The sequence below is a fragment of the Oncorhynchus keta genome, chromosome 1 (genome assembly GCF_023373465.1).
Source record: "Oncorhynchus keta strain PuntledgeMale-10-30-2019 chromosome 1, Oket_V2, whole genome shotgun sequence".
NCBI classification, from domain to species: Eukaryota; Metazoa; Chordata; class Actinopteri; order Salmoniformes; family Salmonidae; genus Oncorhynchus; species Oncorhynchus keta.
This window is the reverse complement of record NC_068421.1, coordinates 36,492,575-36,519,670: the sequence shown is the minus strand read 5'-3', so window position 1 is coordinate 36,519,670 and position 27,096 is coordinate 36,492,575. Positions and strand designations below refer to the sequence as shown.

At 45.4% G+C, this 27,096-nt stretch overlaps 2 protein-coding genes across 2 annotated transcripts in view; both read left to right on the top strand.

Moving 5' to 3' along the window:
* Positions 1–22,805, top strand: part of LOC118383166 (delta and Notch-like epidermal growth factor-related receptor) — an 80,935-nt gene extending 58,130 nt beyond the window's left edge. Inside the window, exons 5-13 of the mRNA XM_035769793.2 lie at positions 944–1,092; positions 1,842–1,995; positions 2,797–2,910; positions 14,618–14,848; positions 19,572–19,694; positions 20,172–20,285; positions 20,507–20,638; positions 20,749–20,995; positions 21,482–22,805. Coding sequence (XP_035625686.2) covers positions 944–1,092; positions 1,842–1,995; positions 2,797–2,910; positions 14,618–14,848; positions 19,572–19,694; positions 20,172–20,285; positions 20,507–20,638; positions 20,749–20,995; positions 21,482–21,593 — 1,376 coding nt within the window. The 3' untranslated portion in view covers positions 21,594–22,805. The remainder of the gene's footprint in view (positions 1–943; positions 1,093–1,841; positions 1,996–2,796; positions 2,911–14,617; positions 14,849–19,571; positions 19,695–20,171; positions 20,286–20,506; positions 20,639–20,748; positions 20,996–21,481) is intronic.
* Positions 22,806–26,073: 3,268 nt separating this feature from the next.
* Positions 26,074–27,096, top strand: part of LOC118383052 (PTB-containing, cubilin and LRP1-interacting protein-like) — a 39,344-nt gene continuing 38,321 nt past the window's right edge. Inside the window, exon 1 of the mRNA XM_035769709.1 lies at positions 26,074–26,231. Within this exon, the coding sequence (XP_035625602.1) occupies positions 26,202–26,231 (30 nt within the window). The 5' untranslated portion in view covers positions 26,074–26,201. The remainder of the gene's footprint in view (positions 26,232–27,096) is intronic.

Here is a 27,096-nt window from a genome sequence, read left to right as displayed (position 1 = left end):
TGCGGTGAAGTTGTCCTTTTTACAGTGTGCGTGTTTAATGCTACGTTTAGACAGGCAGCTCAATTCAGATTTTTTTCGCACTAATTGCTCTTTTGACCAATCAGTCCACCTCTGAAAAAGATCTGATGTGAAAAGATCTGATGTGATAAGATCTGATGTGAAAAGATCTGATGTGAAAAGATCTGATGTGATTGGTCAAAAGAACAATTAGTGAAAAAAATATCAGAATTGGGCTGCCTGTCTAAATGCAGCATGTGTGTGACTGCATGGGAGTGCTGCATACAAGAAGAGCAGTGACTGTGCATTTGTGAGCTTGTGTTGTGAGGAACAAACGTCACTGGGCTGATCTAACCAGAAAATGGCGAGGTGTTAGGGGACCAGCTTGTACAGACTCCTGATTGGCTGCAGGGCTTTGCTGTGGCAATGACTTATCCTGGCTGTGCTCACGCCTTATTGCCTCAGAGCAGGTTCATAACGATGACTGTTAATCTTCACTTTGAGTCTATTTTAAAATGGATGCTTCTGTTTTGATTCATATTTGCTCACATGGCCTTTTCTTCAACATTTCTCTAATAGTTGGTCGCCGAGGAATCCATTTTTCTTTTGCAGTGGCAGCTAGAGGTGTCTTATCCAGGCAATGATCCATATGCAACCCCTCCTAGAACATTTGTCAAACGTAAGGTGTTCTGGTCAATGTTGCGCACAATGATGTTCATCTTCTGTTAGTTTAAACATAATCTTCTTTGCAAGGAACCATCACTTCTCTCTGCACCTAGCCTCTGTACCTAAGTCCTTGTCGACCCCTCACCCCCAACCACCACTTTCTCTCTAGTTAAATAGGCAGTTTGTTCAATATTGCTCACATGTAGTCAGCCTTTTCATATTTATCAAGGTGAATCAGCTAGGACCTTAGAATAACTGTTTTTTCTCTCTCCCGTTGTAGGTGTGTTGCGCATGGGCGCCCCCAGTGGCTCGGAGGTCACCCTGCGTCTCAATCTGACAGTGAAGGCCAGCAGCTGTGTGGAGCCTGGCAGCCGCTTCAGCGACCCACAATGCTCTGGGAAGGGGAAGTGCATCACTCAGCCCTCTGTGGTAAGAGGTCAGGGATCAGATATGTGATGTCAGCTGCCCTTGAGTTGGTGAATCAGTCCCTTGTCTTTGGGCTTGATCCTGCGAACAATATTTCAAGGCTTAAAATGTCACTTTCAATATTCAGAAAGCAGGTTTTCCCCTCAATATACTAGAAGGTAACTGCTGTAATTCAGCAGAATATTGTAAGATTGCGATACTATTGTCTTGATGATACACTATGCGGTAACATAGCAACAGGAGACTGAGAGGAGAAAAAGATAAGCAAGACAGAATAAAGACCATGCCTTATTGCCAGAAAGGTATTGTGGGATGGAGACAGAGTTCTTAAGTCCTGCATCTCTACTACTCCCTGGGGCCCCCCCTCTCGCTAGGTCCCTAGGGGCGTCACTGTTAGCACACTGATCACTGCTGCACAGAGGAGTAGAGAGAGGAAATGGAGAGAACCAAGGTGAAGATTGAGAGAAAAGATAAGAGAAGAGAGGAAGGGAGGGAGAGGAGAGAGGAGACGCGTGATAGGCTGAGGTCCTGCTAACTTGTTCCCTCCCCCCTACAGGTGCATTGTTACAGGGTGATTTAGCACACCACACTATGGGGAGCTGGGAGGAAAAGGGCATCGGTGGGGTGTACAGGACTAACAATAGAGAATCGCAGAGCCCCATGTAGCCCCAGTATCCAGAACCATCCCAGTGATGTATAAAGTGTTTTGAGTCAGTATGTGACAGTGACCCCGTGTCCCCTCTGACCTCTAGAGCACCTTCTTCTGTGAGTGTGAGGATGGTTACTCTGGGATATTCTGTGAGGAGTTTGATGCCTGCCGCCTCAGGCCCTGCCAGAACTACGCCATCTGTAGTGACTTGAGGCAGGGGGACGAGGGCCGTAACTTCACTTGTATCTGCCCTCCAGGTAACTACTGTGTGTGTGTGTGTGTGTGTGTGTGTCTGTCTGTCTCTACATGCGTATGAGCGTGCATCACAGCAGCCTGCTGAGGGGAGAATGGCTCATAATAATGGCCGGAACGGTGCAAATGGAATGGCATCAAACGCTTGCAAATCAAAAGTGTTTGATGTGTTTGACACCATTCCACCGAGCCCACTCTGACCCAACCCCATGTGGAATGCATGCCTGCGTGTGTGTGTGAGTGTCTCCAAACGAAATAGGGAATGCAGAGAAGAATACAACCTTTCAACTTATCAACTAGATATATTTGGGGCCCGGGCCAGTGAGTGCATTTCTGATCTACTTGACAGGTTAATTACCTTGTTATAGAATCAGAGGCTGTTGTTGATGGCCAGCCACATCTTATTAGAGAAGGGTGATTACAGGACTGTGGTGGTATGTCTGTCTGCCTGACAGACTGAGGGCAGTGGGTTCTCACAGGCTCATCCAGAGCAATATGGAGGCCGCACTACATGATTGATGTTAATTGGCTTGATGGGCAGTAAGACTGGAGGTAATTGGCTAGATGCAGGACTTGTTGACTTGTTATTGGTAGAGTGAGGGTTCTGTTTTGAATTGACCTAATGAGTTAATGAAGATAGACAGTCATGGGGAAGTGTGAGACGTCGGGTGACCGGTGTGAAATGTGTGTGTGTGATGCATCCGTGCATGCTTGTTATAGTGGTAGTTGAATGGTTTGCATGGTTGGCTCCTGTGTGTGTTCAGGTTTAATGCTATGTGACCCTGTGTTTCGTCTGTGTGCTACAGGGTTCCAGGGTGATCTTTGCCAGTTGCAGGTGGACCACTGCCTGTCTCAGCCCTGCAGAAACGGGGCTACCTGCTCCAGCAGCCTGGCAGGACCCAGGTGCTACTGCCCTGAGGGTAGGTACTTTATCATAGGTCTGCCCTGAGGGTAGGTACTTTATCATAGGTCTGCCCTGAGGGTAGGTACTTTATCATAGGTCTGCCCTGAGGGTAGGTACTTTATCATAGGTCTGCCCTGAGGGTAGGTACTTTATCATAGGTCTGCCCTGAGGGTAGGTACTTTATCATAGGTCTGCCCTGAGGGTAGATACTTTATCATAGGTCTGCCCTGAGGGTAGGTACTTTATCATAGGTCTGCCCTGAGGGTAGATACTTTATCATAGGTCTGCCCTGAGGGTAGATACTTTATCATAGGTCTGCCCTGAGGGTAGGTACTTTATCATAGGTCTGCCCTGAGGGTAGGTACTTTATCATAGGTCTGCCCTGAGGGTAGGTACTTTATCATAGGTCTGCCCTGAGGGTAGATACTTTATCATAGGTCTGCCCTGAGGGTAGGTACTTTATCATAGGTCTGCCCTGAGGGTAGGTACTTTATCATAGGTCTGCCCTGAGGGTAGGTACTTTATCATAGGTCTGCCCTGAGGGTAGATACTTTATCATAGGTCTGCCCTGAGGGTAGGTACTTTATCATAGGTCTGCCTTGAGGGTAGGTACTTTATCATAGGTCTGCCCTGAGGGTAGGTACTTTATCACAGGTCTGCCCTGAGGGTAGATATCATAGGTCTGCCCTGAGGGTAGATACTTTATCATAGGTCTGCCCTGAGGGTAGGTACTTTATCATAGGTCTGCCCTGAGGGTAGGTACTTTATCATAGGTCTGCCCTGAGGGTAGATACTTTATCATAGGTCTGCCCTGAGGGTAGGTACTTTATCATAGGTCTGCCCTGAGGGTAGGTACTTTATCATAGGTCTGCCCTGAGGGTAGGTAATTTATCATAGGTCTGCCCTGAGGGTAGGTACTTTATCATAGGTCTGCCTTGAGGGTAGGTACTTTATCATAGGTCTTCCCTGAGGGTAGGTACTTTATCATAGGTCTGCCCTGAGGGTAGGTACTTTATCATAGGTCTGCCCTGAGGGTAGGTACTTTATCATAGGTCTGCCCTGAGGGTAGGTACTTTATCATAGGTCGTTCCTGAGGGTAGGTACTTTATCATAGGTCTGCCCTGAGGGTAGGTACTTTATCATAGGTCTGCCCTGAGGGTAGGTACTTTATCATAGGTCTGCCCTGAGGGTAGATACTTTATCATAGGTCTGCCCTGAGGGTAGGTACTTTATCATAGGTCTTCCCTGAGGGTAGGTACTTTATCATAGGTCTGCCCTGAGGGTAGGTACTTTATCATAGGTCTGCCCTGAGGGTAGATACTTTATCATAGGTCTGCCCTGAGGGTAGGTACTTTATCATAGGTCTGCCCTGAGGGTAGATACTTTATCATAGGTCTGCCCTGAGGGTAGGTACTTTATCATAGGTCTGCCCTGAGGGTAGGTACTTTATCATAGGTCTGCCCTGAGGGTAGGTACTTTATCATAGGTCTGCCCTGAGGGTAGGTACTTTATCATAGGTCTGCCCTGAGGGTAGGTACTTTATCATAGGTCTGCCCTGAGGGTAGGTACTTTATCATAGGTCTGCCCTGAGGGTAGGTACTTTATCATAGGTCTGCCTTGAGGGTAGGTACTTTATCATAGGTCTTCCCTGAGGGTAGGTACTTTATCATAGGTCTGCCCTGAGGGTAGGTACTTTATCATAGGTCTGCCCTGAGGGTAGGTACTTTATCATAGGTCTGCCCTGAGGGTAGGTACTTTATCATAGGTCTGCCCTGAGGGTAGGTACTTTATCATAGGTCTGCCCTGAGGGTAGGTACTTTATCATAGGTCTGCCCTGAGGGTAGGTACTTTATCATTAGTCTGCCCTGAGGGTAGGTACTTTATAATAGGTCTGCCCTGAGGGTAGATACTTTATCATAGGTCTGCCCTGAGGGTAGGTACTTTATCATAGGTCTGCCCTGAGGGTAGATACTTTATCATAGGTCTGCCCTGAGGGTAGGTACTTTATCATAGGTCTGCCCTGAGGGTAGATACTTTATCATAGGTCTGCCCTGAGGGTAGGTACTTTATCATAGGTCTGCCCTGAGGGTAGGTACTTTATCATAGGTCTGCCCTGAGGGTAGGTACTTTATCATAGGTCTGCCCTGAGGGTAGGTACTTTATCATAGGTCTGCCCTGAGGGTAGGTACTTTATCATAGGTCTGCCCTGAGGGTAGATACTTTATCATAGGTCTGCCCTGAGGGTAGATACTTTATCATAGGTCTGCCCTGAGGGTAGGTACTTTATCATAGGTCTGCCCTGAGGGTAGGTACTTTATCATAGGTCTGCCCTGAGGGTAGATACTTTATCATAGGTCTGCCCTGAGGGTAGGTACTTTATCATAGGTCTGCCCTGAGGGTAGGTACTTTATCATAGGTCTGCCCTGAGGGTAGGTACTTTATCATAGGTCTGCCCTGAGGGTAGATACTTTATCATAGGTCTGCCCTGAGGGTAGATACTTTATCATAGGTCTGCCCTGAGGGTAGGTACTTTATCATAGGTCTGCCCTGAGGGTAGATACTTTATCATAGGTCTGCCCTGAGGGTAGATACTTTATCATAGGTCTGCCCTGAGGGTAGGTACTTTATCATAGGTCTGCCCTGAGGGTAGATACTTTATCATAGGTCTGCCCTGAGGGTAGGTACTTTATCATAGGTCTGCCCTGAGGGTAGGTACTTTATCATAGGTCTGCCCTGAGGGTAGATACTTTATCATAGGTCTGCCCTGAGGGTAGATACTTTATCATAGGTCTGCCCTGAGGGTAGGTACTTTATCATAGGTCTGCCCTGAGGGTAGGTACTTTATCATAGGTCTGCCCTGAGGGTAGGTACTTTATCATAGGTCTGCCCTGAGGGTAGGTACTTTATCATAGGTCTGCCCTGAGGGTAGGTACTTTATCATAGGTCTGCCCTGAGGGTAGGTACTTTATCATAGGTCTGCCCTGAGGGTAGGTACTTTATCATAGGTCTGCCCTGAGGGTAGATACTTTATCATAGGTCTGCCCTGAGGGTAGGTACTTTATCATAGGTCTGCCCTGAGGGTAGGTACTTTATCATAGGTCTGCCCTGAGGGTAGGTACTTTATCATAGGTCTGCCCTGAGGGTACCCCAGTACCAATAGCACAGCAATGCTCTGAGTGCAGAACAACTCTTGCCATAACATAACATGTACAGATCCACAGCAATGCACAATAGCAAGGATGTACTGCACAATACCACGTTGTTAATCCATTTTATTTTCAGATCCCCATTAGCTGGTTGTGTGTGTGTTGGACTGTCCTGGTTCTAGGCGTGTGTCTGGTGTTCTTGTGTACGTGCGTGGTGTGTATATGCGTCAGTGTGTGTGCGTGTGAGTCTGAATGTGTGTGTGAGGCTATCATGGTAGCGTTTCTGTGTCTGCTCTCTGTTTATCTGTGCCAGCCCGTTGCTTAATTTAAGCCTTCCTCCGCTAGTCTAATTAGACCTCCTGGCCCTAACGACCTGCTCTCAGCCCCACATGGGAAATCTACGCTAGCCCGCTAAAACTAAATTCTGCCAAACACAGCACTCCTAGATAAGGGCATGCCAATCCACGCTTTTATGTACACACACACACACACACACACACACACACACACACACACACACACACACACACACACACACACACACACACACACACACACACACACACACACACACACACACACACACACACACACACACACACACCCATGGAAAACCATCCTGGAACAATCCTCTTCGAACAGATCAACAGAACAACAGAGGTAGAAATGTACAACCTGATCCAGAAAATATAGTACATTGCAGGTACAATTCCCTGCGGTCACTGAGTTCTGATTCACAGCCCTGCTAGCAACGCAACTCGGATTAAATTATTAATTTTACACTGTTGGACGAGCGCCAATGCCGACCAGAATATTTTATCCATCCACAGCAGCTTTTTTACTTTGGTTGTTTTCACAGAGAGATCGTGGTTATGGTGCAACAATGGGGGCGGAAACTGCTTCAGCACTTTTTAATTAGTACGACAAGGAGTTGTGTGTGTGTGTGCGCGCGCGCGCGTGCGTGTGTGTGTGTGTGTGTGTGTGTGTGTGTGTGTGTGTGTGTGTGTGTGTGTGTGTGTGTGTGTGTGTGTGTGTGTGTGTGTGTGTGTGTGTGTGTGTGTGTGTGTGTGTGTGTGTGAGAGAGGGGGAGCGCCTCAAAATCTTTAGCAGGTTCGTTAGGTAATCCTGCCGTTTGAAGCCTTTCTACTGGATTTCAAGGCAATTAGCCAATCACATTCTCCAGTGAGCATGTGACTGCAGGTCAACACAATCAGCCAGTGAAGGGTGGTGAGGAGGCACCTCTCACCTCTACCTCTGTTTATACACAACACACTGGGAGTGGGAGCAGACAGCTCCACACTGCAGACTCATGTCCACCTGATTCCCATTCAGTCGTGAGAGTAAAGACGTAAAGAATGTGTTCGGGTTCACGGTTGTTGTTGTTTTCTTGTTGTTTTCTTGCAGGTGAATGTGAGGGCAAAAGTACAGTACCAGTCTAAAGTTTGGACACACCTACTCATTCAAGGGTTTTTCTTAATTTTTTATATTTTCTACATTGTAGAACAACAGTGAAGACATCAAAACTATGAAATAACACACATGGATTCATGTAGTAGCCAAAAAAGTGTTATAAAATATATTTGCATTGGTTTATTCTTCAAAGTAGCCATCCTTTGACTTGATGACAGCTTTCTTTGCACACTCTTGGCATTCTCACATATGCTGAGCACATGCTGGCTGCTTTTCCTTCACTCTGCGGTTCAACTCCTCACAAACCATCTCAATTGGGTTGAGGTCAGGTGATTGTGGAGGCAAGATCATCTGATGTAGCACTCCATCACTCTCCTTTTAGTCAAATAGCCCTTACAAAGCCTGGAGGTGTGTTGGGCCATTGTCCTGTTGAAACACAAATGATATTCCCACTAAGTGCAAACCAAGTGTGCCTTGAATTCTAAATAAATCACCAACAGTGTCACCAGCAAAGCACCCACACACCAACACACCTCCTCCATGCTTCACGGTGTGAACTACACATGCAGAGATCATCCATTCACCTACTCTGCGTTTCACAAAGACATGGCGGTTGGAACCAAACATCTCAAATTTGGACTCATCAGACCAAAGGACAGATTTCCAGTGGACTAATGTCCATTGCTCATGTTTCTGGGCCCAAGCAAGTCTCTTCTTCTTATTGCTGTCCTTTAGTAATGGTTTCTTTGCAGCAAATCGACCATGAAGGCCTGATTCACACTGTATCCTCTAAACAGTTGATGTTGAGATGTGTCTGTTACTTGAACTCTGTGAAACATTTGTTTGGGATGCAATTTCTGAGGCTGGTAACTCTAATGAACTTATCCTCTGCAGCAGAAGTAACTCTGGGTCTTCCTTTCCTGTGGCGGTCCCTATGAGAGGACTTGGTCTTTTACCTAATAGGGCTATCTTCTGTATACCACCCCTACCTTGTCACAACAACTGATTGGCTCAAACTCATTAAGAAGGAAAGAAATTCCACAAATTCACTTTTAACAAGGCACACCTGTTAATTGAAATGCATTCCAGGTGACTACCTCATGAGAGAATGCCAAGAGTGTGCAAAGTTGTCATCAAGGAAAATGGTGGCTACTTTGATGAATCTCAAATATAAAATATATTTTGATATATTTAGCACTTTTTCTGTTACTACATGATTCCATATATGTTATTTCATAGTTTTGATGTCTTCACTGTTATTCTAAAACTGTTGAAACTGGTACTGTATCACTGGTACTGTATATCATAGTATTCTACAAAGCAGGATTATGGAGTTAATGTCACGCCTGCTCCCGCTCCCCCTCTCTGGCACTCGAGGATGCCAGGATGCCCATGATTACGTACACCTGTCACCATCATTACCATCATTACACGCATCAGAGCTACATTGGACTACATTGAATGCATCACTTTATTGATTGTCTCCTCTATATCTGTCTATTCCTCAGTTAGATCCCCGTGTCAGCATTAATGTCGTTATGTTTCCCCTGTCCAGACGCTGTCCGTGTTTTGTTTCATATCTGTTATTTATTAAATATTCACTCCCTGTACTTGCTTTTCGTCTCCCAGCGTCTGTCCTCACAGAACACTGAACACCAATATTGGAAGCATCAGGGAGATTTTTTGTTTTTGGTTTGGTTGGAGGAACCGAGGATGCCTCAGCTGGCTCGTCAGGCTTCCATGCCTTAGCTGGCTCAGGTGTTCGTTGGATACTGTCAGCCAGCTCATCAGGCTCCCACGCCTCAGCAGGCTCGTTCGGCTCCCATGCCTCAGCCGGCTCGTCGGGCTCCCACGCCTCAGTCGGCTCGTCGGGCTCCCACACCTCAGCAGGCTCGTTCGGCTCCCATGCCTCAGCAGGCTCGTCCGGCTCCCATGCCTCAGCAGGCTCGTCCGGCTCCCATGCCTCAGTCGGCTCGTCCGGCTCCCACGCCTCAGCTGGCTCGCCGGGCTCCCACGCCTCAGCCGGCTCGTCGGGCTCCCACACCTCAGCCGGCTCGTCTGACTCCCACTCCTCAGTGCTTCATTGGACTCACCTGGACTCCATTACTTTATTGATTGCCTCCTCTATATCTGTCTATTCCTCAGTTTGATCCCCTTGTCAGCATTAATGTCGTTATGTTTCCCCTGTCCAGACGCTGTCCGTGTTTTGTTTCAAGTCTATTATTTATTAAATATTCACTCCCTGTACTTGTTTCTCGTCCCCCAGCATATGTCCTCGCAGTTAGCCAGTTAGCTTATTTAAATATTCGGATATAACTTTTTATTATGGTCTAATTATGGTCTAATTAATTTAACAAATGAATAGACATATCTAAGACATATCTAAGATTTAGATGCAAGTGGCTGTTCCACTGGATGTCATAAGGTGTATGCACCAATTTGTAAGTCGCTCTGGATAAGAGCGTCTGCTAAATGACTTAAATGTAATGTAAATGTAAGTTTAGCTTTTTTATTTAATTATAAAATCAATTGTTTTTTCTGGTTGCTTATCAAAGTTAGCTGGCTAACTCATTTATCCTGCTTTGTAGCATACCCCTCAGTGCTAGGTACAGAGAAGTTGTGTTGTATGGCATTTCCTTGTATAACACACAGCAGAAGCAGTGTCTTCCATGAGGAAAACACACTCTCTTGTACTGTTTTTTCTTTACCCTTTTACCTTTCCTTTCGGACTAGACTGTCTCTCTTCTTTATTTGGAGAAGAAGTGACAAGTATATTTACTCTTGCTCCTCTCTTTTAACTATCCCTGGAGACACATGAAGTGAAGAGCTTTCATAAGAATTTGGTTTCTTTTTTAAAAACCTCTCTGGGATATGTGGGACGTCCCACCTGGCCAAAAGCCGGGGAAAATGCAGAGCGCCAAATTCAAATAAATGACTATAAAAATCAAACTTTCATTAAATCACACTTGCAAGATACCAAATTAAAGCTACACTTGTTGTGAATCAAGATTTCAAAAAGGCTTTTTGGCGAAAGAAAACAATGCTATTATCTGAGGATAGCACTATAGTAAACAAAGAGAGATACCATATTTCAACCCTGCAGGCACGACATAAAATGCAGAAATAAAAATATAATTCATGCCTTACCTTTGACGAGCTTCTTTTGTTGGCACTCCAATATGTCCCATAAACATCACAAATGGTCCCTTTGTTCGATTAATTCCGTCAATATATATCCAAAATGTCCATATATTTGGCGCGTTTGATCCAGAAAAACACCGGTTCTAACTTGCTCAACGTGACTACAAAATATCTCAAAAGTTACCTGTAAACTTTGCCAAAACATTTCAAACTACTTTTGTAATACAACTTTAGGTATTTTTTTAACGTAAATAATCAATAAAATTGAAGACGGGATGATCTGTGTTCAATACAGGAGGAAAACAAACTGAAGCTTTCTGGACACGCGCCTCTAACAGTACACTTCAAGTGACCCTCGTTCAAGATGGCCATACTTCTTCATTACACAAAGGAATAACCTCAACCAATTTCTAAAGACTGTTGACATCCTGTGGAAGCGATAGGGACTGCAAGAAGGTCCCTTAGAAATCTGGATTCCCAATAAAAACCCATTGAAAAGAGTGACCTCAAAATTTTTTTTTTTTTACCTCTGGGTTTCGCCTGGTAAATAGGTTCTGTTATACTCACAGACATGATACAAACAGTTTTAGAAACTTCAGAGTGTTTTCTATCCAAATCTACTAATAATATGCATATTTTATATTCTGGGGATGAGTAGCAGGCAGTTGAATATGGGCATGCATTTCATCCGGACGTGAAAATACTGCACCCTGTCATCAAGAAGTTAAAGCATTCTCCCAATGTGCACAAGCAGCCATGCACGCACGCACGCACGCACGCACGCACGCACACACACACACACACACACACACACACACACACACACACACACACACACACACACACACACACACACACACACACACACACACACACACACACACACACACACACACACACACACACACACACACACACACACACACACACACACACACACACAGAGAAAAAACTATTTCTGTCAGCTATTCCCAGTGTTGTATAACTGCCTACCCACACACACATAAATCAGACCAAGTTTATTTAGCACAGATCCTCTCGGCGGAAGTTATCACGCTGTGCATAAAACAAAGTGATGGATGACAGCAGATGACAACAATAGCAGAGGATATTACAGCTTATGATCACCAAATGCCACTGCTGAATGCAAATAGCTGCGTTTTTTCCTGTCTATGAGCAGGTGAATAGCATTACCACAGCAGTATCATAAACATGACACAAGTCCGGTTATTAGGTGTCATGTCCATTCATGACCCCTCATGTCAGATGACATACTGCCTACGAGCCCTTGTCAAAAGTAGTGCACTTAATAGGAAACCAATAAGATCTCCAAGTTTTACCAATTTGACTTCAGATTCAGACTTTAATCGACATTTCTCCAAATGTCAAATTTATAAAACAAGGGTTGGGATAGGGTTAAAACATTACATTTAGGCATTCATTACGAATCATTAAGTTACGGGTTAAAGTCTGATGTCCTCAGGACATGAACAGATGTCAAAAGTCAATCTTGAGCGATTTTCCTGAAGGAATATGGGTACAATTTCAGACACAGCCAGAGCCTCTAGAGGTTGTTCCCAGCAGTCCTCCTAGCTCTGTGTCTGTCCTCTGAGGTCTCTCTCTCTCAGCTCTGGGACTGGCACTGTCTCCAGTGGGGAACAGGAGGGGTGGGAGTGCTATATTTAGACTCCTAACTCGCTCTACAGTATTGGCAAGTAGAAGCGGTACGGCAGCTCTGCAAAAACTGTTTTCTTCTCATATCAGAGCTCCGCTGGGAATCTGGTTAAGTGTGGAGGCTTGGTAAAGTGCGAGTGGTGGTGATGGTGGGGGGTTCGGTGCACGTGTGTGCGTGCATGTGTGCAAATGCATGCACTCGCATGCGTGTGTGTGTCTTTACCATGCCTGCTGACCCCTACCCTCTATGTCATAGTGAATTATGAGCTTGATCATTTGTCAGCATGAGTTGTCAGCATGATCCGAGAGAGAGAGAGAGAGAGAGAGAGAGAGAGAGAGGGAGAGAGAGAGAGAGACAAAGACAAAGACAAAGACAAAGATAGGGAGAGAGAATGACAGAGAGCAGAAAGAAAGAGGAAGAAGGAAAGAAAATGAGAGAGAGAGAGAGAGAGATGGGGTCCTGATGCTCAGACACCCAGCCAGTCTCCCTGACAACACTGCCCAAGGCAAATGCACACACACACACACAGCAGGGTGTCAGATTTTCCTCCCTCCTATCTTCTTCACATTCTCCTCTTTGGCACCTTGACCTCTCTCTTGTCTTTACCTCTCGTCATGTCTCATTTTCTACAACATCTGAGATTATGTGCGGTTGTGTGTCTATGTGTGAGGGGGGGGACCAACCAGATGGAACCAAATCAAAGTATGACAACTGAATGTTGCTTCTACATTGATACATTTTGATCACTTGGTCCCCTCCCTCATGTCAAACACTTGGATTCAGGAGGCGGGATTAATAAGGGAAAAGTGGGACTCTCATTTTATACACCAATGCCAACAAGTCATTTCATTCAAATTTGTAGCACTTCTATCCCCCAAATGATTATGGGTAATAAAAGGCTATTTGACATGGGATCTTTTTGTTCAGGACCTTTAAGCCCTTCCTCTATCCCCACCTATAACTCCCTAGCAAGCCGTGATCCTGCTCGATGGTAGTAGGCACTCACGTTGCCCCTAGTGACTGGTATGGAAGGCATCTCCCAACGTCTTTGAGACCTGGAAAAACATCTAATATTACAGCCTATCTGGTGTGACCTGGCAGCTCCACTCCCACTAGCCTCCTACATGAGCAAATACATGTTGCTCTTATGAGAAATACTGATCAATACTGGGTCACCCTCAATCAAACCTCCATTTTGTCACACCTTCTGCAATCACTGCCTCCATCTCTGCCACACTCAAGGTGCCACCCTTGCCTCTTCCCTCCTCACCTCTCTCCACCTTGACCTTCTGTCCTCCCTCCTTCCTCAGGAGAATGGTTCCATCACAAGCTGTTTTTTTTGGGATCGTTGCCATGGTAGCGCAGAGAGGAGACTGTAGTTTATTGTGATAGGACTGTGCGTGTGTGTACGTGTGAGTGTGTGTGAGCGTGTGTGAGCATGTGCATGCCTCTGTGAGTGTGTTTGTGTCAGCCTATGGGTGTGTGTTGGCCTGTGTGTGTGTGTGTGTGCGTGTTACACAGTCAATATAACCTGGGAACATGTTGATTGCGTCAGTGTGTGTATTTCATCGGGCTAATGAAGAGAGGCTTTCAGGGTCTGCTGATTCATGTATTCAGATGCATGGAGGACTCTATATCACCCAGATTGATGGACATGTACTATTTCACTGTCAGTGCAGAGAGGGAGGAATAATCTACTGGAGTCAGTGGGTTCTGTGTGGGTCTTCTTTCTTTCTTTCTTTCTCATAAATTATGCATGTACAGTATGAACTACACATTGACACATCCAACCCATAGCAGGAGGTTTAAAACAAATGTGCTGGAGCATGTCTTTAAGTATGGGCTTTCTGGCTTGGGTTAAATAACAGTGCCTGTTTGTTTGTTTGTATGTGTTTGTGTGTGGGCGGGGAATGGGGGACGGGGCATGGGTTTGTGTGTGTGTGTGTAGACAAAACAGACGCTGTAGGCTACATCCCAGTGAGTCCACAGACCCACCTCAACACCCACAATGCGGTTCTTCACAAGCCCAGAACCCCCGAACCCTACAGCATTCTCTCTCTCTCTCTCTCTCTCTCTCTCTCTCTCTCTCTCTCTCTCTCTCTCTCTCTCTCTCTCTCTCTCTCTCTCTCTCTTTCTTTCTTTCTTTCTTTCTTTCTCTCTCTCTCTCTCTCTCTCTCTCTCTCTCTCTCTCTCTCTCTCTCTCGGGGGCTTTCATTTTCCTTCCTTCATCCTCTCTTTTTGTGCTGTCATTCTCTCGCCCTATCTTTGTCTTTGTCTTTCTCTTTGTCTCACTCTCTCTCTTTTTCTCTCCTCTCTCTCTCACTCTCTTGTACTCCCTTCATCTTTCTCAGGGTATCAGGGCAGTATGTGTGAACAGAGGGTGGACCCATGTGCCTCCAGCCCCTGCCACAACAACGGGAGCTGCTTCCCCCAGGGTCCCGGCCTGGGCTTTGGCTGCAGCTGTGCTGCCGGCTTCACCGGCCCAACCTGTGCCCAGCTGGTGGACTTCTGTGCCCTCAACCCCTGTGCCCATGGGATCTGCCGCAGTGTGGGCACCAGCTACAGATGTCTGTGTGTCCCAGGTGAGCCATTAAATAACAGTGCCTGTTTAAATGGGGGTTATTCTCTATCTGATCAACCTTCAATTATCCACACCGTAGATAAGCTCTAAGACTATCTAACAGATTGATGGTGGTTGATCCTCTCCACCTGCCCATTGGACTGAGGCCGGTACGTGGATGTCAGGCTGACCGTGCCCCCAGCTTCTCCATAAAGGCTTTCCATACCCGCAACGTGAATTGGGGACCAAGGTTGCAAACGATGTCCTCCGGAAGACCGTAGTGCCGAAAGACCTGCTGGAATAGTGTCTCCGTGACCTGGGGAGTGCTAGGCAGACCAGAGAGAGGCATAAAACGTAAGGATTTAGAGAATCTGTCAACAACCATAATAAGTGGTAAAACCATCAGAAAGGTGGAGATCAGTTCCGAAGTCTACGGACAGAGAGCGGTAGGTAGACCAGAGAGAGGGATAAAATGGCAGGATTTAGAGAATCTGTCAAAAACAACCATAATAGTGGTAAAACCTTCAGAAAGGGGGAGATCAGTCACGAAGTCTATGGAGAGATGTGACCAAGGCCGCTGAGATAAGGGGAATTAGTTTCCCTGCTGGAGCGTCCCGGGGAGATTTGGATTGGCCACATACAGAGCAAGAGTTGACATGTTGGGCGACATCCTGCGCCAATACTTGTCGGAAAGGAATTGGATGGTGCGGATGATACGGGCTCGGGAGAGACGAAGGTTGAAAGTCTTGTGTCCTCCGATACACAACCCAACCAAGCTGCTTCTTAACACAATGCGCATCCAACCCTTAAGCCAGCCGCACCAATGTGTTGGAGGAAACACCATGCACCTGTCAACCTTGGTTAGTGGCACACCACAGGAGTCGCTGGTGTGTGATGAGACAAGGATATCCCTACCGGCCAAACCCTCCCTAACGACGCTAGGCCAATTGTGCGTCGCCCCACGGACCTCCCGGTCGTGACCGGTTACGACAGAGCCTGGGCGCGAACCCAGAGTCTCTGGTGGCACAGCTGGCACTGCAGTACAGCGCCCTTAACCACTGCCCCACCCGGGAGGCCCCAGGTAGTGATTCTTATCCTCGACCAGGATATGGTGGGGTTATGACGTTGGAGTCATGGGAGGCCGAGGATGACTTTGTGTACGGATGGGGTGATGATGAGGAATGCTTTCCTGGCATATGGGTCCCACGGTGAGGGTGAGTGGTGCTGTGATGTGCGTAATTGTGTCCCAATGGTCACGTATCCAGGGCTTGAACCGGAAAAGGAGAGGAGAGCAGGTACAAAGTTATGGTCCGGGAGGAGGCAAGGGCCTGGTTGATGAAGTTCCCTGCGGCACCAGAGTCCACTAGAGCTGTAGAGACAACACTTGAGGGACAGCCAGTCAGTGAAATGGGAACCAGAAAGCGTTTGGCGGAAAATTATGATGATGAAATACTCATGCCGACCCTGGGAGATGGAGGATCACGGGGCCGCCCCTCTGCTCTAGTGGACCCCGGGTTCGGATGCACCGGACAACACTGAAGCTGGTGCCCATCCTGGACTGCAATAGGGACAGAGCCCCAGGTGTCTCCGGCGACGCCTCTCTGCCACGGAGAGGTGTATGGCCCCTACCTCCATGGGTTCAGGCTCTGCCTCAGGACAGCCAAAGGAGGGAGGTGAATGCGAGGTGGGCACCGGCGCTCCCAAAGATTGCCACCCTGACAAGCCAACTCCGTCCGGACCTCTTCACGCAGTCCTCTCCAGAATAGAGTGTGGAGCACCGGCTCATTCCATCCGCTGGAGGCTGCAACAGTCTGAAAGGTGAAGGTGTACTCCGCAGCGATCTGGGCACCCTGCTGGAGTTGGTGAAGTCACTCACCTCCCTCTCTGCCCTCTGGAGGATGGTTGAAGACCGCTCTGAACAGAGCCATGAACCTCTCATCGGAACCCAGCTCCTCCTCTCCTCTCTGCAACCTTGGATCTCTCGGTCGTGGTTGCTCCCATCTGATAGGCGAAATAGAGGGAGCACTGGAGTAGGAGTACCGTCAATACTTCTCCAGAAGGGACAGTAGGGCATCACTGACCTGGGAGGACTGAGCTCAGTAGGCTGGGGGACTGGCTCACTGTGACCACCCGCGGTAGGAGGCCTTCTGATAGGGGGTATTGAGAGCCTCACTGGGTGTGTCGAGGCGGTAGATAACGCGTAGGTCCTCCTCCATGGCCATACCCAGTTGCGTCAGCTGGTTTGTGGTGTTGGTGGAGTAGATGACCCTGTTCCTTGACCGTCTGGAAGATGGTTTGATCCTCTGCTGCTTCCATGTTGCGAGGTAGTATTCTGTAACTAAATACGCCGGGAGTCAGGAAGCAGGTGCAGAAGGTGAGTTTAATAATGAAACAATGCTGATGAACAGAAAATGAGAAGCGTACAGAACGTGAGAGAAAACAATACTATCTAGTGACTGCTGTCTACTGAGGGCTAAATAAATGGGGAGTAATCAAGGAGATAATGATGACCAGGTGTGAGTAATGATTGTTGCCAGGGCCGGTGGTTAGTAGACCAGCGACATCGAGGGCTGGAGAGAAGGAGCGGGAGTAGGCGTGACAAATCCATTTTAGAATACGGCTGTAAAGTAACAAAATGTGTAAAAAGTGAAGGGGTCTGAATACTTTCCGAATGCATTGTGCAACATCATAAGTTAGCATTGTTACTACTCATCATTCCACAACCCATTCCCCACCCCAGTGATATCATTGATTACGACACACACTGGGTAACGCATGACTGACGTGTCATTACAGGCTCATTGATCATGCCACTGGTTTTTATGGCTCCATGCTCAGATTAATGGTGTGGAATGATGACAAATCATTATCCCTTATTCAGCGTGGTAACCAAACCTGGGTTCAAATTGTATTTGAAATAATTTAAATGACTTTAGCTGGGCTTGATTGAGCTTGCTTGGTACAAGGGAACCAATAGGATAGTTGCAAAATTGCAAACCCTGCCCATTTGGCAGGCTAAAACAAATGGTAGTAATATTGGAAAGATTTAAAAACAGTATCTGAACCCTGGTCTGGGTGTGACTGCAGGGCCCTATCAGTAGAACCATCAACACAGTCTGTCCTAGAGCTCCCTTTATATATCTTTCCGTCTTTCAGTTTTCATTTTGATTTAATTTGCAATCTTAGTGAGATACACTCCAAATTAGTAATGGCCGGTTTTTACTTTTTCACCATTTTAGATCACTTCACTTAAAATCGTTCTTTTGGGGATCACACTGTCCACTCTATTGTCCTCCTGACAGTATATTCACACATAATAGAATATCTCTTTTCACCTTTCACTCTAACATATTTTCTGTTATTCTCCATTGCTCATCATCTCTTTCTCTCTTTGGCTTTCTGTCCCGCTCTCTTTGTCTCTCTTTCCTCACCTCATTTCCCTCTCCCCCTCCTCTGTCATCTGGTTGCCATGGCGATATATTTTTATTAGGATCTCTTTTTATTAGGTGAAACAGTTGCGTTCCACTTCCTTCCAGACCATTGTCTGTCTGCAACCGTTGTCTGACTACACAAGTTGGGCAGATGATGTCTTCCAATCACACATTTCCATTCTTTCAGCCACCATCTAATGGGAATGATGTGATTGGTGATTTGCAATCAGCATTCCAGCATTCAAGACGCTTAACTCTCCACACCCAGACTCCACACACACACATAGACATGCGTATGTTCATGCACACACACACATGCAAGAAGGCACACACACAAGCAACCAAAACACAGACACACACAAACACAGACAGACAGACAGACACACATCAGACTCGCTCATGGAAATAATTGACCTTTTCTCCTGTTCATCAATATGCCAGCTGGTGTCTGTGTCCTCTACAAGGAGAGGAGGCTGTGAAGGAGCTCATATATACTCTAGTAGTGGATCCCAGGCTTCCTGTATCCATATCAGACAGAGGAGAGTCAGACGAGCCAGAGGAAATCGGTCTGGGAGTCTGGGAAAGGCACTTGACATTTCACTGGCTTTTTATGAGAACCTCTGGGAATTATCAAGGCTTACTTTGTATGTAAATGTTTCCTCTCATTGTAAACGACAAACACATGCACTCACAAGCAGACAGCCAGACACACACACACAGCCCGACACACACTCACACACACATTACACATACAGACATGTCTATACTCAGTACGGTAGCTTCTGCTTGTAAGCTCTAAAGAAAGAACACAATGTCCTATGTCAACTCTGAGATTCTGTCAATCACTGTGTTCTGATCTTGGGCTCATACTGCTTCTCTTTTATGGGGAAAAACAACAAGACCCACTGTTCTCAGTCCCAGTGCAAACCTGCCACCCAGTGGCAACTGGAGTGTACTGCATTTAATAGACCACCAACAGTCACGGCTGAATCATGCCTGTATCGATGAAACCATAGAATTACATCCAGAGTTGATTTAATAGGATGTCTGTGGATGTAACATCCACAAGGTTTTGCCATAGTCATGTAGGGAAACAAATGCATTGACTCGTTCCGTCTAAGTGATAATCTCTATATAGAAATAAAGGCACATTGAACCACTTTTATCTCACCCTTTAAAAACATCTCTTAAAAAAGGAGGAGTGTTTCACCGTGATCGTCTTGGTAGTGATATCTAAACTTAATCATTACTTGAACCGTCATCTAATATTATGATCAAAGACAGTGTCTGTTTGTGTGTCTCCCTCTCTCCCAGGGTACCATGGTCTGTACTGTGAGGAGGAATACAACGAGTGTTTGTCAGCCCCCTGCCAGAACTACGCTACCTGCAGAGACCTCATCAACGCTTACGAATGTGTCTGCACTCCCCAGTATGAAGGTAGGGGTGTGTGTGTGTGTGTGACTGACAACTCAACGGGGACATTTTTAAGTATGTTATCCTGGGGTGGGCTTGTGTGATGATGCTGATACTGCAATATGTATGCTAATTCAATGAGTTTCTACAACCTGTATTACAAATGTATTCATATAAGGGATTGTATGTTGTCTACAGTATGTGTTTTTGTAGCGAGTTAGAGTGCTGAGTTGGTGTAAACTGTTATATGTAGAGCAAACCTGGATTCAAATACTATTTGTAATCATGTCAGATACTTATGCTGTGCTTGATTGAGCTTGTCTGTTGCAATGGAACCAATAGAAAAGTCCCAAATGTACAAACACAGCCCCCCTGGCACTCCAGACAGGCTAAAGCTAACGCTTAAAGTGTTTGAAATATTTTTAATGGTATTTGAACCCAGGTCTATAGAGAGTACTGTGAGTGCGTCATAATGGGTCATATGTGTGTGTACCTGTGCAGGCAGACACTGTGAGATCTACAGGGATCCTTGTCTGAAGGCTCACTGTCAGAACGGAGGACGCTGTGATAGTGTGGGCCTGAACGCCACCTGTGTCTGCCCAACTGGTTACCTGGGTGAGGATTTCAACTCTGCACTGTATGTGTGTGTGTGTGTGTATGTGTGTGTGTGTGTATACACATCTGTCACCCAGTCTATCATAATGGGCCTTGGTGACACAGGTGGGAGTAGGCTGTTCTGACTAGGGAGCAAACCCCCTCTGATCACTTTGAAAATATACCTGTACCTGCTGTTCCAGTTAAACATAACCCTCCCCCCACGCTATCGGTTCTCTCAGGGGAGGACTGTGAGGTTGATGTCAACGAGTGTGAGAGCAACCCCTGTCATCACGGTGGAACCTGCATCGACCAATCAAATGCCTACACCTGCCACTGCCCCCCAGGCTGGATAGGGGCCAGCTGTGAGATACGTAAGTACATTACCCAGAATCCCCTGTTTGAATGAGTTAATTATGATATATGATTGCATGTATATGCCTTTTTTAGGTTATTCAAAACAATCTGTCTGTCTCTCTCTCAGACTTGCAGTGGAAGACGGCCCACCCTGAGGACACCCTGACCAACATGCCACGTCACTCCCTCTACATTATCATCGGTGCCCTGTGCGTGGCCTTCGTCCTCATGCTCATCATCCTCATCGTGGGCATCTGCCGCATCAGCCGCATCGAGTACCAGGGCTCATCTCGCCATGCCTACCAGGAGTTCTACAACTGCCGCAGCATCGACAGCGAGTTCAGCAACGCCATCGCCTCCATCCGCCACGCCAGGTGAGACGGCACAATGTTCGCTCACTCTAAGAATACAAGTGCCCCAACATTGTTAACATTTAATGTATTCATTTGATTCAGCCATTACAAACACCTCCTGTTATAGATTTACTGTTCACCTGGAGATAAAGGCCCATTCAAGTTTCAAGTTTCAAGTTTTTAATGTCAGTGAAATGCCATTCTTGCAAACTCTAAACCCAAGAATACAATAATCAATAACAATGTAATACTAGAAAAAACACGAGATAAAGGCCAGTTCCGGTAGATTTGTGGGGAAATGTATAATACCTCTCTTACAACGCCATATTCCTATTACTCTGTTTGTAACATGCAACATCTTCTTTCTAACATTACACTCCCCTGCCACCTGTATGTCATTCTCAACCTAGCAACTCTACACTTGAAACATTAGGAACTTCCTTGCGTGTAGCTAGCTGTCCTACCTGAAGTGATGTTCCATGTATGTGTTTTCTTCCCCTCTCTCAGATTTGGGAAGAAGTCCCGGCCAGCCATGTACGACGCCGCACCCATCACCTACGAGGACTACAGCCCTGACGACAAGCCCCTGGTCACTTTGATCAAAACAAAAGATTTGTAGAAAACACAGAGGCAGCACACCCACCCACACACAGTATCACGCATCACCTGTTCACACACACAACTAACTGGACATGTTCGGATGTGCACCAATACACACAAATTCAGTCAATGTAAACCATTTAGTATTTCTTTACATAAACATTGAAAAAATAAATGTGGACGAAACAATAGTCCTGCGGGAAGAAAAATACAAATCTATTTTACAGTTGGAATATCCATAAAGCTACTGTAGCATAAGATCGCACCTTGCATTATGCTACTTCTCTCCAGTAGAATGTGACTACATTACCCAGGATGCCATTGGGGTCCTAAAGGGGGCGGTTCCTGACATCCCCCACCAACCCATGAGCTCAGTTTAAAGTGTAGATTCAGCAGAGGCTGCTGATAGGAGTTCTTACAGGTGTGGTAGAAATAGGTGCACTTGTCATAGTGCAGTACGATATATATATATATATCTTTCTATATAAAAAAATCTGCAGTAGGTTGCCTTACTTGATGCATGGGTAGATTTGATGGTTTCTGCATAATTTTGAAACCCTCCGTACATTGTGATTGATTTACTGTATCTTTACCAGGTTTGTGCCAAAATCGTCTCCTTCTTCAGGCAACAACGTGTGGTAGAAGTAGAACAGACGTAAAAACCACTATGGGGGAAGCTTTAAAACAGTGTTTAAAAAAAACAAACATTGGTTGTCATGTTTTTGTTATTTACAAGTTCTGTACAAGTAAAGAAGGAGAAATAATTGTAGTCACAGTGTTGTATGGTTTCCCTATATGAGGACAGTGTTTTTCGCAGGAGTGGTCGGAGTAGCCAATGGGCGGGTCTTGTGTGGATGACTGACAGGTGGGGAGGGCGGGTCTTGTGTGGATGATTGACAGGTGGGGGTCAGCTGGTGAGTCTGCTCCAGTAACATGTGCTTCTGTGTCCCAGGTATAGGTGTCTCTCTCTGTCTGTGTGTGGTTGTGTTGTTCCACTCAGGGTCAACCCCTGGGTGCATTGGTTTTGGGGCGCCGGATGGGCGGAACATTTTAGACCATTCCATTGGTTCTTTAGCGTAATCTCTGCCCACCCAGAGCACCGAGTGAGCTCTCCACTTCACTGATGTTTAGCCAAATAGGATCATTGTCCTTTTTTAAAAAGAGAAGAACCACATGATTATTATCTATGTTCAATGATGTAACAATAAAGGTTGAAGTGAACACAAACCCAGCTGGTGTCTCGTGTGAGTTCCGTGGTGTTTGTTCTTATCATGACACCAGAGGTCTATTTATGTCTAGGAAAACATTTGCCTCACAGGGTTCTGTTGACTCAATGGAAATGTACTATGACAAGACTTGGTCACTGTAATACACGTATTTAAACATGCATTTAATATGTAAAACCTCAGCTCACTGACGCACTCATCCCGTCACGCCAGCTCGAGCATTGGGCAGCAACAAAGGATCGCCACTTCCTGCGGTCTTTGGCCATCTTCTCCGCGGTGCTCCAGCTCTACTGGTGTCTACTGTTCATTGTTCTCCATGTTGTCTTGGGCCTCCCTTTCTTCTGTGTGTCTTCTGGAGTCCAATGGACAGCTAACCTTGGAATGGAATTTGCATATCTTCTTAGAACATGTCCAGTCCAGCTCCAGCAGCATCTTTTGAGTTTTGTGACCAAAATCTTAGCAATTAGATCTGCCCTTGAACTGGGAAAATAATACTGAAGTCGCAAAGATGATTTATCACGACATGACAACTGGATTTGGATAACCTCCAAAGCACAAGACTAAGTACTCTTTTTGGACAAAGTACAAGACTAAGTACTATTTTTGGACAAAGCACAAGACTAAGTACTATTTTTTGGACAAAGCACAAGACTAAGTACTCTTTTTGGACAAAGCACAAGACTAAGTACTCTTTTTGGACAAAGCACAAGGCTAAGTACTCTTTTTGGACAAAGCACAAGACTAAGTACTCTTTTTGGACAAAGCACAAGGCTAAGTACTCTTTTTGGACAAAGCACAAGACTAAGTACTCTTTTTGTACAAAGCACAAGACTAAGTACTATTTTTGGACAAAGCACAAGACTAAGTACTCTTTTTGGACAAAGCACAAGGCTAAGTACTCTTTTTGGACAAAGCACAAGGCTAAGTGCTCTTTTTGGACAAAGCACAAGGCTAAGTACTCTTTTTGGACAAAGTACAAGACTAAGTACTATTTTTGGACAAAGCACAAGACTAAGTACTCTTTTTGGACAAAGCACAAGACTAAGTACTCTTTTTGTACAAAGCACAAGACTAAGTACTATTTTTGGACAAAGCACAAGACTAAGTACTCTTTTTGGACAAAGCACAAGACTAAGTACTCTTTTTGGACAAAGCACAAGGCTAAGTGCTCTTTTTGGACAAAGCACAAGGCTAAGTACTCTTTTTGGACAAAGCACAAGACTAAGTACTCTTTTTGGACAAAGCACAAGGCTAAGTACTCTTTTTGGACAAAGCACAAGACTAAGTACTCTTTTTGGACAAAGCACAAGGCTAAGTACTCTTTTTGGACAAAGCACAAGACTAAGTACTCTTTTTGGACAAAGCACAAGGCTAAGTACTCTTTTTGTACAAAGCACAAGACTAAGTACTCTTTTTGTACAAAGCACAAGACTAAGTACTATTTTTGGACAAAGCACAAGACTAAGTACTCTTTTTGGACAAAGCACAAGACTAAGTACTATTTTTGTACAAAGCACAAGACTAAGTACTATTTTTGGACAAAGCACAAGACTAAGTACTCTTTTTGGACAAAGCACAAGACTAAGTACTCTTTTTGTACAAAGCACAAGACTAAGTGCTCTTTTTGTACAAAGCACAAGACTAAGTACTCTTTTTGGACAAAGCACAAGACTAAGTACTCTTTTTGGACAAAGCACAAGGCTAAGTGCTCTTTTTGGACAAAGCACAAGACTAAGTACTCTTTTTGGACAAAGCACAAGACTAAGTACTCTTTTTGGACAAAGCACAAGACTAAGTACTCTTTGGACAAAGCACACGACTAACTACTATTTTTGGACAAAGCACAAGACTAAGTACTCTTTTTGGACAAAGCACAAGACTAAGTACTATTTTTGGACAAAGCACAAGACTAAGTGCTCTTTTTGTACAAAGCACAAGGCTAAGTACTCTTTTTGGACAAAGCACAAGGCTAAGTACTCTTTTTGGACAAAGCAATCATGCTTAATTTAAAAAAAAAAAGGCCGGGTATTTGAAGAATCAACATATAATACCCACAAGAGACTATTTCAGTTCTACTATTTACTCAATCGTCCAATCAAAATTAATTTAAGAACATTTGTGTTTGAAATACTAAGACCTCACCTCACTTAGACTAGTGCTTTGAAAACCAACTCAAAATGATATCATATCAATATTGTGCATTTCACAACTCCTGAGAACCTTATCAATCTTATCAACTGAAGAAAAGACTGGTAAAAACCAGAGGTTTTGTCAGCACTGGCGTTATCTATCAAAAGACACAACGGACACTATATGACCTCAACAACACTGGCCAGACAGTTTTCAGGATTAGCTCAACACCCACTACAATAGGACAATGGGCAACATGTTTCCACTAATAGACACTCTCTCCATGCCTTGTTTCTCCAGACAACATGCCAGCAGTGGGAAATACATATGTTGTTAGCCCTGTGTGGCCTTGGTGACTTCCTGCTTGATCCAGATGTTCCTAGAGTAAACATCTGTAAATACAGGCTAGCTGTGGTGTTGTCTCGACACTCGCCGCACCTAAAAACACACACACGGACACACACACACACAAATACACCCAGGGCCACACACACACACACGCACGCACGCACACACACACACACACACACACACACACACACACACACACACACACACACACACACACACACACACACACACACACACACACACACACACACACACACACACACACACACACACACTGAGTGGAGATGAGAGGAACCAGTGGTTATTGATGAATTTCACCCTACACTGCAGTCTGAGTGGGGGACTTTCGTTGACCTCTACCCCCTTTCCCCTTTCCATGACCTCCAGGGTCATGGGCACTGTTTGGCCTCCGTAGGGATCCATTGGTGGGCATAGCTCCTATAAACTGATTCATGGCTAGATCTGATGGAGCCATTTCACTGGAGCCAGAAGGCTGGAATGTAGAAGTGCGCCATCAACCATCAAAACCATGACCGTTTGGGCAAACCATAACAGGACACAGCAATTAGTAAACCAAGCTGTGGAGTAACACTGACCAAAAATGTATGTGAGCCTTTAATATGCAGTCAGTGGAATTATTTAGCGAAATTCCAGCAGGATAGTTTGTTTCTGTTCTCTGTGTTCTCTGGCTTGCAATAAGGGCTCGTCCTTTCGTTACTTGCTGCTGTCGCTACCGCCCCCTGCAGACCAGTCTCGGAACTGCTCGCAGGCGGAGCTTCATCACGCTTCATTGGAATTCACTGTCTGTTTCTCCAGATTGCAGAAGAGGAGAAGCAAGCACCCAGAACGAGCAGATGTGAGCTGGACTACACAGAGAATAACCAGCTTCAGTAGAGACGAAAACCTTTGATTATACTAAAATGTGGCAGCCAGCGACAGAGCGATTGCAGGTATGGATTGATTAGTATTCCAGACCAGCGCATTTTTAGGGATATTACTGTCTGTCTGTCAGATGTTTAACGGTATGAAAACCCATCGTGCATATTAGCCTGATCTCTGTGTTTTTTTTGTTGCTCAGATGCAAAACAGTCTTCTTCGGATGTGTTGTGTGTTTCAGTCCTATCATTGCAGAAGTGATTGTTTTATTACGCAGGTGGCCGCCTGCGCGATGGTATGCTCTTTTCTCTGAATTCAAACCCTCTCTCGTGTTGCCTCCTCCCCGGAGTAGCCCCATTACCCAACTAGTTCTAGGCTACGTTGTATCGCGTTCATACACGTTACGCAAGCCTGCTAGGTTACAGTGTAAACTATAGGTTTATCAGACTACTGGAACTCAGCTTGAATTATGGCCTTCCCTTTTTCATCATGATAAACCATTCTGAGAATGTGCTATATTGTGTAACATCTACTTGCTGGACCCCATTTCTGTCAATCTGTTTTTTTAGTTTGAGTAATGTTGCAGAGGCCATGGATCACCCTATAATAGGGATCATCAACTAGATTCAGACGCTGGCCTTGAGCGGAGGGTCAGGGGGCCAGAACCGCTTTACCACTCTGGAGCGACTCATCAATTTATACACAATACCTCATAATGGCAAAGCGAAAACCGTTTATAAAAATTGAATGTACACAAATATATATCAAGAAACAGAAATACCTTTATACATAAGCACAGCTGATTTTAGCATGTAAATCTTGGTGGGGCAAAAAAAAACTAAAAGTGGAATGCATGCCAGCAAAGCACTAAACAATACATTAATTGCACTTTAACGGTGACAAATGGTGCCCACAAACTGTTAGGGCTGCTACACCTGG